The sequence below is a fragment of the Laetiporus sulphureus genome (assembly GCF_001632365.1).
Source record: "Laetiporus sulphureus 93-53 unplaced genomic scaffold LAESUscaffold_13, whole genome shotgun sequence".
Lineage (NCBI taxonomy): Eukaryota > Fungi > Basidiomycota > Agaricomycetes > Polyporales > Laetiporaceae > Laetiporus > Laetiporus sulphureus.
In genome coordinates, this window is record NW_024468522.1 from 376910 (window position 1) to 394263 (window position 17354).

The 17354-nt window shown below is 54.7% G+C and overlaps 6 protein-coding genes across 6 annotated transcripts; 3 read left to right on the forward strand and 3 right to left on the reverse strand.

Moving 5' to 3' along the window:
- Positions 1-115: 115 nt before the first annotated feature.
- Positions 116-2284, forward strand: LAESUDRAFT_749160 (uncharacterized protein; the record flags this gene model as incomplete). The annotated part of the gene is made up of 3 exons (XM_040911547.1): positions 116-136; positions 181-2175; positions 2244-2284. The coding sequence occupies 2 exons, from the start codon at positions 116-118 to the stop codon at positions 1927-1929; spliced, it is 1770 nt and encodes a 589-aa protein (XP_040765680.1). The 3' UTR covers positions 1930-2175; positions 2244-2284.
- Positions 2285-2655: 371 nt separating this feature from the next.
- Positions 2656-5226, forward strand: LAESUDRAFT_749161 (uncharacterized protein). Its single transcript, XM_040911548.1, has 3 exons — positions 2656-3459; positions 3511-4108; positions 4170-5226. Exons 1-3 carry the CDS (start codon positions 2682-2684, stop codon positions 4792-4794), a joined length of 2001 nt encoding a protein of 666 aa, XP_040765681.1. The 5' UTR covers positions 2656-2681; the 3' UTR covers positions 4795-5226.
- On the reverse strand, positions 5091-8014 carry LAESUDRAFT_677144 (uncharacterized protein). The gene is made up of 7 exons (XM_040905645.1): positions 7548-8014; positions 7123-7247; positions 6949-7046; positions 6495-6896; positions 6187-6438; positions 5722-6132; positions 5091-5660 (listed from the first exon to the last, which is right to left on the reverse strand). The coding sequence occupies exons 1-7, from the start codon at positions 7908-7910 to the stop codon at positions 5560-5562; spliced, it is 1752 nt and encodes a 583-aa protein (XP_040765682.1). The 5' UTR covers positions 7911-8014; the 3' UTR covers positions 5091-5559.
- A 2429-nt stretch (positions 8015-10443) lies between these two features.
- LAESUDRAFT_758072 (uncharacterized protein) lies at positions 10444-11451 on the forward strand (the record flags this gene model as incomplete). The annotated part of the gene is made up of 2 exons (XM_040912405.1): positions 10444-10697; positions 10770-11451. 2 exons carry the CDS (start codon positions 10444-10446, stop codon positions 11449-11451), a joined length of 936 nt encoding a protein of 311 aa, XP_040765683.1.
- A 997-nt stretch (positions 11452-12448) lies between these two features.
- Positions 12449-14614, reverse strand: LAESUDRAFT_89557 (uncharacterized protein). The gene is made up of 6 exons (XM_040914866.1): positions 14348-14614; positions 14157-14289; positions 13979-14107; positions 13813-13923; positions 12894-13758; positions 12449-12839 (listed from the first exon to the last, which is right to left on the reverse strand). The coding sequence occupies exons 2-6, from the start codon at positions 14274-14276 to the stop codon at positions 12637-12639; spliced, it is 1428 nt and encodes a 475-aa protein (XP_040765684.1). The 5' UTR covers positions 14277-14289; positions 14348-14614; the 3' UTR covers positions 12449-12636.
- Positions 14300-17305, reverse strand: LAESUDRAFT_724432 (uncharacterized protein; the record flags this gene model as incomplete). The annotated part of the gene is made up of 3 exons (XM_040908611.1): positions 15998-17305; positions 15382-15780; positions 14300-15299 (listed from the first exon to the last, which is right to left on the reverse strand). Coding segments are annotated over exons 1-3 (2533 nt in total), but the record flags the coding sequence as incomplete, so codon positions are not given.
- Between the last annotated feature and the right edge of the window lie 49 nt (positions 17306-17354).

Consider the following 17354-nt stretch of genomic DNA (forward strand, 5'->3'; position numbering starts at 1 on the left):
TGCTCGCTGCATCCCTCCGCGTCGCTGGACGTCGGCATTTGACTCTTTCGCGCTTTTCTAGATATTTACGACGTTTACGATGGCCTCTCGTGAGTGCCATGTCCAGCTCTCTTCGATGTCTTTGAGACTGAATGGGGTGTTGTAGTGTTCTCGAGCAACAAGCTTCTACCTGCGCTGAAGCGCCGCACACGCCGCAACAGCAAGCCAGAGGCGGCGCCGGCCTCCTTGAAGGCGAAACCGCTCGACATCCTCCCTGATCTCTCAGAAGTGGACGAAGGCCGCACATCTCTTTCTTCAATCTCCTCCTTCGACACTGCATCCATTCACAGCCGCCGCGGCGCCCAGAGTCCCAGTACCTCCTTCGCAAGCCGGCTATGCTGCAGCGGCAGCAAAAACTCCTTCACCGAACGCAAGCGCACATCGCGTCGCGTCGTCCTCACTGGCGTCGAGGGCCTGACATTCGATGACTTCTTTCCCGCCTCGAGCGCGCCGCCCCACCCCTCGCCCGCGCCGCCTCTCTACGAAGACCCCATCAGTGATTGCGAGCCATCGCTCGACGACGTCAACGTGCGCTTTTCCGGCCTCGGCATCTCACTCGACTGTCCTTCCCCACCCGCTGATGTCCCTCGCTGGCGTGTGCGTTCTCCGACGCCATCTGTGGCGAGCAGCGCGACATCCAGCACGGCATCCAGCAGCTCGAGCGTCAGCTCCCGTTCTCGCAGACGAACGCACGCCACCCCACCGACGTCTGACGACGAATCGCAATCATACCTGTGCCGCGCGCCAACGTGCAAGTCGCGTCGGGCTTCGATTGTGTACGCACGATCAACGCCGGACCTGAACGAGTCCCATGCCTCGGAAGAGGAGGGCGTCGATTCTGATGCGGAGTGGTTCGCACGCGATATCAGCGACGTGGTCACGCTTTCGACTCCTCTCCCTCCATCTTCGGTCCTTCCTCAAGACACGCGCGCTCGCCCGGACTCGTTGATGCCACCTCCCCGGCGCGCTAGACGGAACAGAAACGGCAAGCCTTTCACCATAATACCTCCCATCTCGCGTCCCACAACGCAGTGTCTGCCGAGCGCGCAACTCGACCCCACATTCCCACAATCCGGAAGGTCTTTTCTGATCCCTGACCGTTCACCACCGCCACCTCCGATCAAGATTACACGATGTTCCACGTCGACGATGGAGGCGGCGACGGAGGAGCTGCTTGCTCAGTTGGCGAGCGCTGCTCTGGGTAATGGATTCGCGGGGACTGGTTTGAGCGCGACGCGTGGTGTCAGCCCGGCCGTGTCAGTTCCTGTGACTCCCAGCAGCGCGTATGTTGTGAAGCCATTAGCCAGCATACGTCCGCCGCCTCGCTCATCAATACCTGCCGATGTCGAGGACCTCGCTGACGAGGTGGAGCTGGTGCTGCCCGAGATCGTCAAGGTCTTCCCTATCACGCCGATGAGTGCGAACATGCCGAGTACGCTCCCGGTCTCGCCCTCGTCTGCGTTCTCCTTTGATGTGGATGTCACACACGTTGATGGCAGCAAGCCCGCCGGTGCCAGCAACACCGAGGCGGACTTGACTGCGCAGACGTTCCCGGACACTCCCACTGAGTCGCTGAGCTTCGCGTCGGCGCCCTCCCTGCGCTCTCGGTGGTCAAGCTCGACGCTTGGCGCGCTTGCAGAGCGCGATGGACCTGCGGGCTCGTGGCTGACGAAGCTTAACATTTCGGCGACCAGGAGGAACAAGGGCCGCGCGGGCATCTTTTCCCCCGTGAGCGTGCTGTCTGCGGCATCTCCATTCGGAAATGCGCCGAAGCCGTCGTTCGACCTGGAGTACCGCGAAAGGAGAGATAGCAGAGGCTCTGATATGAGCAGCGACACTATCACTAGCAAAGCGAAGTCGAAACCCGTGGAAGTGTCTGTTCGCACTTGATTCGTTGCCCGTCCGAATGCGATTAGAGCTCTGTCTCCGCACGTTACGACATAACTTTAAACGACTGCACGTTTTTTTCTTGTTCTATTTACTCCTGACCATCTGTAGCGATACATTGTGACAACGCTCCGACTATGTCGTACGGACTCTTCCGTATTTTGTGCTTTGCTAGTCCGAATCTGATCCATCTTGTATCATTGTTTTTCTAATACCGCTCGCAACATTCATCTTCGATACCTCACAATGCACCGCTTGATTGGTCAGGATGGCATCCACGGTCTCTTGTAGCTTAATGGACCAATTCTATTCTGTCCACGCCCATTTGATCTCTTGCATCAATATGAATACACTCGGCCACCACAGTAAGTGGTCCTTCAGAGTGTTGTACTTGCAACTACGGAGGCCCTCAACCTGGATGCGCATGCCGTGCCGACTGCGGCGCCGCACACGCGTCCATGGCGAGGCGCCCCTGCACAACGAGTCGTGGCACCGTCTCGTAACTCCCTTTTTTCCCAACGTTCATGAATGTATTCGTCTTGTCTTGCTTTCCAAGATGTTTCGGAGGCAGTGTTTGTTCAAGTTCAAGTAGAAAAGGCAGACTTACCTGATCCATTTTCTGCTAAGTTCTGTCGCTTTCTCTTTAAGCAGCAGTCAATGGCCCCAAAAGGAATGTTGATTACGTAAGCAAATGATTACAGCCTCGCAGGCGTCGAGCTCACTCTCTCCACAACTACCACCATCCGCAGCCCACCATGCTCGTCGACAATCCCCTACCCTCCGGTTTTTCATTGAATTCTTCCTTCGAGGACTTCTTTAACATGGATCTCCTCGGTGGCCCGAGTTCAGGCGGCTCCTCCCCCCGCTCCGACTCGTCGCCCTCCGAGTCGTTCTCCAACCTTCCTCCGACTCCCCCCAATCTCTTTGAATCCGACAGTGTCATGAACCAGAATGTAAACGAGGATTCTTTCTTTGGTTTCTCGCTAGACGACTTTTCCAAGCTGGACATCCCCGCCCCTCTCGCTGCACCAGGCTTCGACTTTCTGGGCGCTTTTGCAAGCGCTGCGACGCAGCTGAGCAGCCCAGATTCGGGTTCTGGTTCGGGCGGTTTGTCCTCCATGGCTGATACTCCCTCGAGCATAGACCCCCAGCTCGTGACGTCCCCGTCGCCGTCTAATGCCGTGAGCGAGGCAGGAGACGCGGACGAGGACGAGGAGCATGAAGAGGACGAGGACGAGCATGACGAGGCGCTTAGCCCTGACAAAGATGGGGAGCAAGGCTTTTCCATTGCTCCAATCAAGGTCGGTGGCCGAGGCAAGGCGAACCGGAAGGGAACGATCCAGTCCGGTGGGGTAATCAAGCGCGCGGGGAGCGAGAAGAAGGAGAATAGGCCATCCAACCATCTGTCAACGACATCAACCGAGCCAGATGACTGGCGCCCGAGTCCTGAGGAGTACAAGAAGATGACGAGCAAGGAGAAGAGACAATTGCGGAACAAGATCAGTGCACGGAATTTCCGGGTGAGGAGAAAGGGTGTGTATCGAGAATATCCGGTGTGCGCTGCTTGCTGATTATTACTAACAGAGTACATCACGACGCTCGAGGGTGACATCGCAGAGCGCGACAGGCTCATTGATGCGATCCGCACTGAGCTCGGGAGCACCAAATCAGAGAACGTGGCGTTGCGACAGGAGATTACATCGCTGAAGAGGGCGCTCCTCGAGGGCGCTGGCCGCGCAGACACACCTATCCTTCCACCTCCTGCTCCGCTGCCCGCGATCCCTGCATCTGTGCTCGCATCTGGACCGTCGGCGAACGCAAGCGCACCCGCGCCACCGAAGAGCCCGCTGCTCACACCCAACACACAGAAGGACCTGCCGACATCGCCCCGATTGGGCGCGCGGGGCTTCTGGGGTGGCGCGTCGAGCGCCGGCCTTGGAGGTTATGGCGGGTTCACACCCGTGCATACGACGCTTGTTCCCGAGTGGACCAGTGTGCTCTCGGGGAAGCCGGTGGCGAATGCGAGGACGGGCCGGCGGAGCCCTGCACTTCAGGAGAACATCAACCCAACGCTCAACGCTGCATGGCCAAGTACGGACAAGAGCAAGGAGGTGCAGCAGCAGTACGGCGCGTTGGAGAGCTTCATGGATATGAACCCGTTCACGATGAAGGCGCTCGACCCGTCTGTATCCGTTTATGGAAATTTCGGATGCCACAACGCTAACGTAGCCGTATGTGCTTAGGTACCGGATGCAGTTGTGGCGGAACATGGCGGCACAGCAACACTACCGCCGCCAACATGCGTCGCACGAGCAACAGCAGTCGAGTGCGAGCTCATCGTCGGGCTCTTCCTCTTCCTCGTCGAGCCCGAACTCAAGCCCCAGCCCGAGCGGGCTCGCGGGCAGCCTGCGGCCACACTTTTTCACGAAGCAACCTGCATCGCTCTCCACATTACTCTCCGGCAAGCCGGCTGCGACCTCCTATCCCCCAGCGTCCACCTCGCCTCTCGCTTCGATCACTAACAAGAGCACGCCGTTGCCGACGCCACAGCAGGCGATGCTTGCAAGCGTTGCGTCACAGACGCTCATGCAGAAGCTGGGCTCAGCATTTTGGGATGCGTTTGCGGCACGCCCTGCCGGCGGGAAGCGCATGCCCGAGTTGGATGCGGACAAGGTCAGGCGCGTCATGGAGGGCAGTGCGGTGCTGCGCGTTGTGGACGTCGAGCCACGGCCGTCGGCATCGGCAGCGAGGATGCAGATGCAGATGCAGCAGCATTTGGAGAAGTCGTCTTCTGGCCCCGAGAAAAAGTGCAACATCACCGATATCCTCGAGGAGTCGATGCGCAGTCTGAGCATCTCGAAGAAGTAAAAGTCGAGTTTCTGGAATCACTGATCTCTGCATTGGCGAGGGGAGATGGCAGTCGAAGCCAAGGGGTCACGATGGAGGAGACGCGCGGACGAATCGAGGTGAATGCCGAAATGAGAAAAACGCTTCTTGGACATTACGGACAGGATCTGCGCCGCGCTCGTAGTGGCGCAGTCTCTGTTGCTCTCCCTACCTTCACTCCCTTACTCCTGCCTTTATTTCCTCGTTCCTCTTTCCCCTTCTCTTGCTATCTAACCCCTCCTCCTCTCTGGCATCGCCCACATCATCAAACCAACCCCAACCCCTCCTCAGCTATTTCATCCCTGATACGGTCATTCATTCTCGCATCCCTGTCTCGTTCCCTGTTACTCGTCGTTGTGTCCCTCTCTGCTTTACTGTCAAGTTTCGTTCGTTCGCCCTTATATATGAGCCGTGTAATCTGCTTGAAAGCCTGGCGTCGTCACGTCCTGAATAGTACTATGACATCAATACTGTGTATATACTGCTTAGAAGAAATGCAGGTGTAAACTATGTCAGCGGGAGTCTTGCTGTGCCCACGATCTTTCGTCGTGTTTTCTAAAACATCAGAGCTTCAATAAACTGCAATTGTTCTGCAGAAGGGACTATATTAATTTGAGTACAGAGAAAGTGGTCATTACGAACGATAGGCTGAGATACGTATAAGAATACACGATAGATTACTTCCATCCGGCCTCAGCGAGTCAATAGATAGTTTGAATATACACGCCCGGTCCTCTCTGTGCTCGCTCAGCTCACTCGCACGCCCCAGCCCAGCACCTCAAACATGACCGGAATGAACCCACAAGCAAGCATGCCGATACCACAGTACACAATGACCTTGGTCAGCACTGCAGACGAAGATCGACCGTCAGCATGAACCTCCACGAGTGACATGTGCGCGACACCTACCGTCTGCATCGTAATGCTTGACGATGTCCTGCTTTTCACCGTTCTCCTCGTCCAGGTCAACCGGATATTTCTCCTTTTCCATAGTCGTAGATACAGACAAGCCCGTCTGGCGGCCCTTGCCGCCTCTGAGCTTAATGCTGCGCTCACCGTAGATATTGCCGTATCGCAGGCCACGCACGCCGCTCGCGCCGCCACCTTCCGTCTCCATCTCAATCATGCCCGGAAGGTCGATCACGGATGGGATCGGGCGCAGCCCCTTCTCGGGCGGTACGTTCTTGTAGTCTGTCGCAGGCGTGTAGAATCGCCGGTGCGGGAGCGTGAACGAGTGCGAGAGCAGCCGGAAGAGGGGCGGTAGCACAAAGTGCGACACGTTCTTTGCGAAGATGCGCCACATGAAAATAATCAGGATGCCTTGGGGTGATATGATTAGCGTGGGATGCTTTAGGGGCACGGCGGGCGACTCACCAAGAGTCATCTTGACGACAGCGACGGACCACCAGGTGAGCGTGTCGAGCCAGCTGCCCCACGGACTTCCAGGCATGACGTGTACGAAGTACTCATCTCCGTAGCCGTTGTGCAGCATATACCATCGCGACAGAATTTCGCCCAGCACGACCGAGATGAACGCGATCGCATCCTCGAAGCATGGGCAGTCGTCTACCGGCTGCGGATGCCAGTGAACGGACAGCAGGCAGAGCGGAATCGTCACTGCAGGTACTGCAGGAATGAACAGATTTAGAACTACCTCGAATTATGAGAGTCAATGTGCCCACCGATCCAGCCAGAATCCCTGATCCACACATGCAGCCATCCGCTGAAAACTAGATTGAATGCCCAGATGCCGGTTCCGAGTATCACACCGACCGCGCAATCCGTGAATGAGTGCATGCCTGTATACAGCCGGCCATACACGATCGAGAATACGTAGAACAGAAGTACGCAAGACAAGACGCGGTATGCGGTATCAGATACCATCGTGTCTGCGCCGGGCGTGGGAGATGTATGTTCCAATGCCGAATATGTGGAGTTGTACATGATGTTGAACGTGGGGAGGCGAGAGGATGCCGGGGTAACGTAGGCCTGCTGGAGGAGCGAATAGAAGAACAGCGCAATCGAGACGCTGTTCGTGGAATGTGTCGATGGGAATCCATACTCGAGATGATGGTTACCGATGGCTTCAGAGCGACTTGAGCGGACTCTTGGGGCTGTAAACGCAACGCTACTTACTCAGTCTCGTGATAGGCGGAGCGAACGGTCTCGGAGAGCAGACTGAGTCCTTAACGAATGAGGCCACATAGACTCCCAGCGCGAGGACCATGAGCAGTCTGTCGGCGGCATTCATGCCCGTAGGAGGCGAAAGATCAGCACATCCTGTGGATTACGCGCACGAGCTAGACATACCCACGACCAGTGTCTCCGTGCCCGAAGAAGACAAAAGCGGGCAGGGTTATCATGAAGAAGGTATGCGTTCCGAGGGAGGACGTGTACACGAAATACACGTCGAGGATCGGGCGACGGACGTAGGCCTGCGCAAAAAACAGTATCAGCATATATATTCTCTCTGGATGATTTAAGGGCGTCATTCATGGACAAACATTGACGGAGACAGAGACGGCAGTTCGCAAATCGCACCTCAATCTACATGACATTTCATGTGGGTGGCGAGTTGAGGACATAATGACCCTGACATTACGTATTTCAAACAGAACGAGAACAAGAACGTGGGCAGTTCATAACCAGGCGAACCGATACCGTTGGGTCATTGAGCCAAGAATGCATAAGAGCACTGGGGATAGCCCAATATAACGTTGAGGTTGCATACTCACCTGCATCTTCGCCAACACCTCCGACTCCCATGCGACGTTCTGTCGCACTCTTTTATGAATGACAGCCCTCCAGCTGTTCATCGTACACTCATAGACCTCTTCCGGCAGTAACCCGATGCCTACGGAAGTCTCGTCGTCTCCATCTCTATGCGTCTCGTCGTCCGACCCGGACGTGCTGTTCTTCTCGTGCCAGACTGCATCGGGAGCATCCGGAAACGAATAGCAAGAGTCGGAAACGCTGCTAATGTATGAAGGTAAGTCAGAATTGGTGGTAGAAGGATCCTTGTGATGAGCTTGATGAGTGGGAATGCCCAGCGCCAGGCTTTGCATATCGTAGAGCGGGGGCGTCATCGTAGCAGTCATGATGGCCAATCAAAGCAAAAAGTCGAATGGAATACTATATTCTGGATATTTAAATGGTGACGGGCATCAGAGGATGATGAAATAATGGAAGCGTTGGTGGCGGTGTGGGACAAGCGGCGAAGAGCGGCTATCCGCGTTTCACAGGATCTCCCTCGCACTCGACGACAATGACAACAGTAACAATGTCGCCAACGTTCGTCGCTGACGAGCATGTAATACCGTGAGCAGGCTTTGCGGATGGGCAGGCTCATATATTTGCTTGTCGTGTGATCACAACAGGAATTTGTGCGAAGTGCAGAATATATTTCCTGAGACACGACCTCGACATGATACAATACATCATGAAACAATATAGGAAGGCTGTGTAATACACTAACGCATCAATGGAGGCTGTGAAGGATGCCTGTCAGTGCTGAGCGAAGGGATCATACGGAAGCAGTATCAAGATGGAGCCTCAGAGAACATAACGTTGTCCACCATGGGGGAGTCGGACATATGCTTGTATATTGATATTGAAATCATGGGCAGCATCGGAAAGATGGGGGAATAGCAGGAGGAATCGTAGACTCACCTGAACTGTAACAACTGCAAGTCCTCCTGAATCCTGATCTACGACGACCAAACCAGATCCTTGACCGAGGACATAAATTTCTGGATCCTCAGGGAATGCTGTATGCTAGTAAAGGACATCGTCGGATGCATGTTCGTCGCCCGCTAACAGATCTCGTCATGGGAGAGGTTCGCATTTTGCGACAACATACCCTATTCGTGCACGAGTCCGAACGCCATGCGAAAAAAGTTTTGAAAACCCCCTATGAAGAAGAGGATGCGTTAGAAGATGACTTAAATCGCAAATGACCGTCACAAAAAAGTGAAAGTTCGCAAATAAAGAGAATGCTCCGTTGGTGATGCATGTGAATGAGTACGGCTCAGGGATCGCCAGCTCAAATGTTATGGATAAACAATCTTCATAGCAACAAGACCAGCGTAAGGAGCACAAAGCTCACCTATAGAGGGTCTAGCGTTCCTCGGATAGTAATTTCAGCACACCATGGAAGCGAAAGTCGACTCTCCGAGGAGAAAAAAATCCGTGCCAGCGTCGTGATTCCAGCACCGACAGGCTCCGACCCATTTTCAGAGACAACCATTCTGGTCGGAGCTGGTCTGAGTCTCAATACAGCTGTACAGTTTTAGCCATTCAGCCTTCTGAGTCTGTCGCTTGCTCTTTGTCTATTCTCGCGGTGCTCCGCGTTGTTCAAATTTTACACTCTGTACGCTATGTGAGGTGAGTATCTCTTCTATCATTGCGTGTGCTACTCTGTCTTCTCTGCTCTGCGCGTATGATGAACCAATCTATTCAGTTCTGCTTCCGAAGGGGAGGGTTTCCCCATTGTGGACACCGAATATACCAAAAACTCTCAATCCTGATTCTCCGTTCTGCCTTCGTTTCCATCGATGCAAGTACTCATTCGTCTTCATTTATAGGCATGGTGCCGACGCGCCGTAAGTAAACATCGCATGTGTAGCAAATTTCAATCAGTAGGTGAGTGTTCCATTGAAGCATCACCACAAGACGAAACCAAGTTCATCCATTCTTTGAATGTCCTCCCGTACATCCCGTTCTGTCCCTTCCTGCTTTGTTCTGCAAGTGTGGGGAGCGTGTCTGCGTGTGCCGTCTTGGTGCATGCTGACCGGACACGATGGGAGTACTGTATGGAAGGGAAATGAAAACATCGGCTTCTCTGATCCTCTCTTGTCTTCGATATGGACTACTGCAGCGTGGCTGACTTTTGTGCTATGCGTAACAGGTATCTTCCATATATCCGACGAGTGATCAAGTGTCTGTTACACGAGGAGGGTTCAGCGTACCCCTTACGAATAGCTCGGTCTTGTGCTCCATCGTATTCAATCATCACATTTTGAAATTGCCGATGGATATCGAATACCCGTGACTGTGATAATGTCGTCTGACGACTGTAAGTGACTTTGGTTGCAACGTGTTGCCTTTGGTGCATTTGCTCGTCACATATATCTCATAAAGCAACCCCGACTCCGACAGTACCGTGTTCAACAGACTCATCATGGTTTATACATCTCGACTGGGTGCCGCTCTTGCTATATGTACACTCTGGAGTTTAGTGGTGCTGCAAACTGGAGATGTTGTGTCTTGAGCCTGCAGTTCGTGGGCCATCCTGATCCTGATCTTTCTGCGCACGGATGAGGATACTCTGGTTGTTAGCGTGTGTGCGCCGCGGCATTATTTCGCGTGGCAGTTGAGTGTCCAATCAGTACCGCTGTAAGTCACGGCGTTACGGGCATGAGGTGAGAGCGCCATTTGCAACTCACACAGCGATCAGCTTTATAGTCGGTAGCGGCACGATCTCAAGGAACGTCTGGATTGACGCGGAAAGTCGAGCCATCGCCGATAGCTTTGCAGACAAAAGGCATGTGCCTCGAACTTGTTGCCCAAAAGTGAACCGTGTGGCTTTGAGAATTCTGACATTCGACGGCATTGTCAGATTGCAGCGACGAAATGCTGTCTGATCAGATCGAGGTCCGCGATGAAGAGTTCTGGTACGAGGATGGAAGCATCGTCCTCATCGCTCAGGGCGTCGCATTCCGTGTCTTCCGCGGCTTGCTCGCCCAGCACTCCGAGGTCTTCCGCGACATGCTTTCTATGCCGCAGCAAGAAGAGACCAGCATGCTGGAGGGTTGTCCCATGGTCGAGCTTCACGATTCACCTGAGGATTTGCGCTATCTCCTTCGGGAACTATCGCTGGGTGGAAGGTACGTTTTTAATAATGGTGCTTTCGTTTCAAACCCCCCTAACTGTCAACTGTCGTTTCCTGCACCTCTCAGGCGCTTTGGACCGGCTGAGATCAAGTTTACCGCTCTCGCTGCTGTCATCCGTCTTTCACACAAATATCAATTCAAGGATCTCCTCAAAGACGCTGTCACTTGTCTGAAGAGCTACTTCACCGACAGCTTCGATGTCTGGAGCAAGTCAATGGAACCGGGGTCACGTCCGATTTTTCATCTCGAACCGGCGGATGCGATAGCGGCGGTTAATCTGACGCGACTTACCCGCGAGGTGTCAATGCTCCCAACCGCTTTGTACAGCTGCTGCCAGCTGCCTACCGAGCTATTACTGAAGGGTATCCGTCGAGCAGATGGAACTACCGAGCGCTTAGATGAAGATGACCTCATCCGGTGCATCGATGGAAAAGCGAATCTGCTTATAGGATCTCGACGAGCCCGTGATGATGTTAGCTACGATCCTGCGTCTGTCAGGCAAAGCTGCAAGTGCTCAAATTACGCGGCTTTTTCAACATTCATACATGAACGCATCCTGCAATATGGAGAAGACACTCGATTCAGTATGCTGAGTTCATGGGAATCAATGATAAAGGAGAAGGGGGGCGTATTCCCTATGTGCGGTGGATGCATTTATCGGATGAAAGAGAAAGACGTCGATTGTCGCAAGCGAATATGGCAGGAACTCCCCAAATACATGGGTGTCTCGGTGCCAGGATGGTCGTAGTACCCTGGTGAGCATTCTAATGCATGCCTAATGCGATATGAGCTCATTTAATTTGCCTAGCATACATAGTACATTTTCAAGAGAGGATGCAACGCAAACAGTACGGTCTGACCGGCTTTTCATACATATTTCTGATTACTCATCACTGCGCATCCTACGAAAACCGGAGTCAGGCCACGGTCACTCTTTATCCAAATTATGTCCTGTTTCCGCTCTCCCTGGGACTGTGTCGGATATCTCACGTCAGTTGCGTTCGGTTTGCGGAGCTGGGAAGCCATCGCTGCTATGTTTGAAGCCTCTGAACGATGAGGCTTGCGAAGCTTTGAATAGTCGTGGACTCTTATTAACTCCGGGCAACTGTAGCGTAGTGTTCGGGTTTCGGTAGGACGAGCATGCTCAAGTTCAAAATATTGGGTCACTGTATCCTTCCTCACTACTCCCAGTGTGACGCGAGCGCCTTATGATGTACAAAATCAAGCAGTTCAAGGATCTCGAAAAAGACTCATGTACAGTAGGCGAGCTACATCGTGACACTCCTAACACTCACATCAGCAGTCCACATTTATGCACGTTGCTTCGAGTGAGTATATCGTCACTGCTATTGTCCTCACTCTCTGCCTCTGCATCCTCAGATCGATATCTTGGTCAGCTTCGATGTACGTACGCCCTGACGCAGCGAGAACTCGAGCCGCACAGGCAACTGCGGCGCACTGTGACGCGCCTGGTGAAGTCGTCCTAGCCAGCTTGATCATAGTCACCCTCGAAGGTGAGATATATGAGTTGATGAATGCGGCAATGTCCCGCAGAGACGAATTGTCAGTTAGCAGAGATAGTGGGAAGAAAGAGAGAGAGGCTCGTACGGCGACCGTTCATCTCGAGGACGTCCGTCGGATTCAATTCCAGCAGGCTCTAAGTTGACCGCTAGATGATAATCCGCATCTCCAATGCCGCCTGATGCATATGCTTAGGAGTGGTGCCCCCTTGTTGTCGAAGCATGCCCCGGCGGAGGGAATCAATAGACCTGATGTCGGCATCACCAGGAGTGAGGACGCTCCCATGCATCGCGGACATTATTGAATCATATTCTCGACTCTGCTAACCTCAAGATTGCACTGTATGACAGAAATTTATCCGACAAAGGAATTGGTAGGCATCTCGTCCGCACAATATTAGCAACCTCAACCTTCACATGGGCATCCCTCCTCTCCTGCCTCGCCTTCCACGCCTTTTGCCACCCCTCATTCCTCGGAAAGTGAATTCACTGGAATGACCCCCACCGTCGTACTCAGCGTCCATGGGAGAGTCAGTATGCATATTTCCTGAACCCTCGCTCGTCCCCTGCGAATAGAGGTCCACCCTGTCTCGCAGTGATTGAGGAGGGGCGCCCGCTGGAGCAGCTGGCATCGGCGCGTCAAGGGACAGTCGATCTAATAACGACCCACCACGCCTTATTTCCGGCCGCGCATCTGAAGATTCTGGCTCCATAACAGCTGCCGGCGTACCACGATAGTTTGCCCTCGAATCCCTGCTCGACCGTGATGGGCCGTAATCCTCCTGATGTTGTTTTGTAGACATAGGAGGGGGACGACGGATCCGTACTGGTTTGGATGTCTTCATCGATGCATCTTCATCCGGTTCCGGCACAGGGTTCGTGACGGTTTGCAGATAGCGGGCCCGGTCGGGGTGCACTCGTGCACCATTGGAGGGAGAGGGATTCCTGACAGCATTCGAATCGGAATGCTCCCAAGACGCTCCACCCTCCTCGCGATATTGAGGACGATCTCCGCCGTCGCGATAAGGAGGCGGCTGCGCCTGAACGTGCGTGGCGGGTGCAATTGGCCGAGCGGGCAACGATGAAGGCAGGGCTTGGCTGGTTCGATATCTTCCCTCCGACAGCTGTCCTTCATAGTGTGTGCTGATGCGATTTTCGAGACTAAACGAGCTACGACGTTGGTCCCCACTAGAACCACCACCCCTTCCACGTTCCGACGCAAAATCCGACTCATGTGTCGGCCGCGTCGCGTCGGCGACTGGTAGCCCAGCATTCCCTTCGCTGCGCTGCATGCGATCGCCCCTGGTCGGTAGATCTGCTCCCGTAGTCGGATTTTCGTGGCCCTGCGGATACCAGGGAAGAGTTGCGGTTCTAGAAGGACGAGGTTCATCTCGTCTCGTGGGCTCTTCCACGGGCTGCTGCTCTCGTGCGCGGCTCTCAAAACGTTGCGACTCTTCCCGCGTGATCCAAATCCGAGGCTCGGACGGAACAGAGTCAGAAGTGGGTTGTTTCGCCTGCTCAGGGCCGAAGCGCGTCTTACATACTTGCACATTAATGTGATAACAAAATAGATAAGCAGGGAGACATACCGGACGGTTTGAACGGTCCCTCCTCTCATAGTGCGTCTGCTGATGTGGATGCGAAGAACCAGACGTTTTCGGGTATTCATTCATGTGTTGCGAAAGCCTGCGGTCTGAGGTCTGTGAATAAGATAATGAGCACGTCAATTCATGCTTTCGCGGGCAAAAATCGCACCATGATCTCGTGCGGAAGAGTATTCGCATTCGGCCCCGAACGGCTTCGCCCAGCTGCATTATTCTCCGAAGTCAACCCAACAGAGCGGTGAGCTGTCACCGGCAATGGAGCATCCACATACTTCGGAGCCTGAAACCACCAGTCAGCAGTCGATCACAACCGAGGGCGAAGGACGTACCATCCTAGCATAACTATCCTGCGCTTCTGAAGAGCCATGCATGCGGTTGCCATCCATTGGGATATTGCCAGACATTGTAGGGCGATCCTCTGAGGCGCGACCTGCTGGCGGTTCGGTCATGGACGTCGGCCTCCTATTGCCAATGGGAATATTATTGGTACCCGAGACGGGAAGCGGCGGTTGAACAGGACCTTCAGCAGGGCGATGCGTGTATCGAGGAGGAGGTTCGTGCATCACAGTCTGGATGAGCGGTGGAGTCGGTATGAGAACGATAGATGCAACGAAGGGATCAAATCATAGTAACCTGCTGCTTCGCTTCGAAGGCGTCATGTAACAGTCTCTCCTGCCTGTCGGGTACTCGATCGTACGATGTGTTGCGGCCATTACCGAACCTTCGAGGGGGTACGCCTACATCCTGGACTGCACTCTGCGAATATGCCGGAGGCGCGTCTTGCCAGTCACGACGCTCTCCCCACCCCTCGTTGATATGCTGATGCGGTGGCTGTCGCTCCCTTGGCCTTGCTGGCAACGGATGCGGCTCCGGCTGATGCATAGGTCGTAGGCTGGCGTGAGACGCACCCGGAGAAACGAGAGGCGAGGTTACAGGAGGCGTGTATGACGCATGAGAACTGCCTCTGCTTGCCATAGCTCTCGGCCCTCTCGGAGGCATATCTATCTGCGACTCTGAGCTTATTCGGTCAGCATACATGCCTGCATTAGCTCTTGCAGGCCCATCGTTTATTTGGTGAGTGGACATCCTATACGGCAGGCGATCAACCTCCGATGTGTCCCGCTCACCCTGAATGGCATAAGCTTTGCTATGCACAAGCGTTGGAAGGGCGTTGTCGATCCTGCTACCAGGCCGGCCCGAAGTCGCGGATGATCCCCAAGTCTGCAGTGACCGTTCCGAAGACGGCGGCCCATGCCTACGAGGTGCAGACGGCAATTCGCTAGGCATGTTAGTAGGTCGCGCAGCTTCGATATCATCGTGGGGAGGACGAAAAAGATGCTCTGGTATCCCCGCTCGAGCAGGATTGGTGGGTAGAGATGCAGGCGGCAACGGCCTAGGAGCCGGGGGCATGCCTGTAGCAGCTTCACGAAAACGAGCGCTCTGTGGTGGGAGAGGCTGACGTCTACGCAGACCTGTGGGATGCAAGAGAACGCCGAACAAGGTGATCCATTATGGAGTGAGGAGCGGTGCAGTCCAGGGCGAAAAACAACGTACGTGACTGATCGCCTTCATCGAGATGCGAAGGGAAAGGGGCTGCAGGCGGACGCTGTGGCAAGGACACGGGTGGCAGAGATCGGCGAGGAGAGTGCTCCGTGTCTGTGCGACGCCGTTTGGAGTCAGACTCGATATGTACATCTGCAGATTCAAATTCGCGTGCCCTCCTTTGAGGAATCGAGTCAGCAAGTACATAGTCGTCATAGTCGCGCGGCGGGCCTCGAGCTGGTGGAAGGCCCGATGTCATTTGAGGCCTGTCGAACCGACTCGAGTGTCGCGTCACCGGGGGCGGAGGTAGAGACACAGACAGCTGCAGATTTCCAGGAGGTGGACCTTGTGAGAAGCGTTGTGGAACGGCAGGTACCGGTTCGCTGAGGTGAGGAGGCGGCGACCTATTTCCTACATGATGAAAGAAGGATACATAGGAAGAAGACATGGGGGAAGAGGATCCTTAGTAAGCGTCCTTGTGTTGACAACGAGAAGAGGCCGAACAAGAGAGGGAGGGGCAGCGAGATTCGACTCCCGAGGCTTCCCCAGACAGCCAGCACGGACACATCCTCCACCTCGGGAGAAGCACGAACGCGGCATACGAGACAATGGGAGGCTAATAACGTACTGGAAGCCGGCCACTCATGCACATCGTGGCGAATGCTTTGTTCCTTCGACAGGGGCGCGTGTTGCGAAGGCAAGTCGAAATTACTGCGTGGCTGCCGACCGCGAGGGCGCTCTTCGCGTGGCGGTAGTGGCGCAGCGTCTGGAACCATGGATGTCCTAGCACCCCAGCCGCGTTCAGGAACGTTTGCTTGCCGTGACTGAGGGTGCTCGCGGGCAGCTCTTGCGCCCTCTCTCCACATACCATTGTCAATTGGTGATCTAGTGGGTGTTGGTTCTCTGTGTGGACGGGCAGGTCGATCTTGCAATTCATGCTCGCGTCGTACAGGTGGTGAAGGGGATCGCGAACGGCGACGATCGTTGAAGTTCTTCGGTGACGGGGGTCGCGGGGCAGCATGCGATGCGTCAGCGAAAAGTGGCTGTACAGAACCACCACGTTCCTCTGGCCCTGCAGCACCTCCGGGGCGGTAGTGGCGATCTTCATATGAAAGCTCTCCTCCAGGAGAGACCTTACGCTTCGCTTCATTACGTGCAGACTCTGCTATGGCGCGCCTTTCCGAGGAAGAAGCGCGCCCTTTGTTGCTGGTCCCGCTGCGAGCTGGTGATCTACCGTCTCTAGCCTGCATACTGCCGCTCTCTATATCCTTCGAGGGAGACGATTTGCCGCTCACCGGTCCCGGACGAGTCCACGTCGACTCGTGCGTTTTGACATTGTAGTAGTAGTGCTCGGAGCCACCACTCCTAGGAACCCTAATCTCCCAGTCGGCGGGGAGATCACCACCGTTGCCTGCTGAAGCTGACTTGAAGCCATTGGTTCTGCGCTCGCGCTGAACCATTGAGCTCGCAAGAGTGCTCGTCGTCGCTGGCGAGGGATGTATGTAAGGATCAACAGAGACAACGGGCTTGGGAGGAAGGGCGTGGGTTAATTTCCCAAAAGATTGAGAGCGTCCTAGCTGTGTAGAATCGGACTCCTGCGATTGCGAGGCAGGTGGCTTCTGCGAGACAGAGCCACTAGACGCCTCGCGTTGAAGGTCGCGCTTGCTAGGTTGTATTTGAGCTTGTGCGGTCGATGACGATTTCAGAGTCGACGCTTGGCCCTTTGAGGCGTCCTGCTCGTTCAGCTGGTAGGCGTAGAAATTCTGCATGTCGTCCTCGTCGCCACCGAGCGAGACCGCGTCTTCAGCGTCCTCACGGTCGCGCCAGTTGTCGCGACCGTCGCCGGACGACCGTTGAGCAGTCTGTTCGTCGTCTTCATGGCCCCAGTCGAGGACTTCAGTGTCTTCCTCCATGCTGCCGCCGTCGTGGATTTGATGGTGAACGTCAGTCCAAGCGCCGTCGAGAGACGAGGTTGTTTGGTCGGC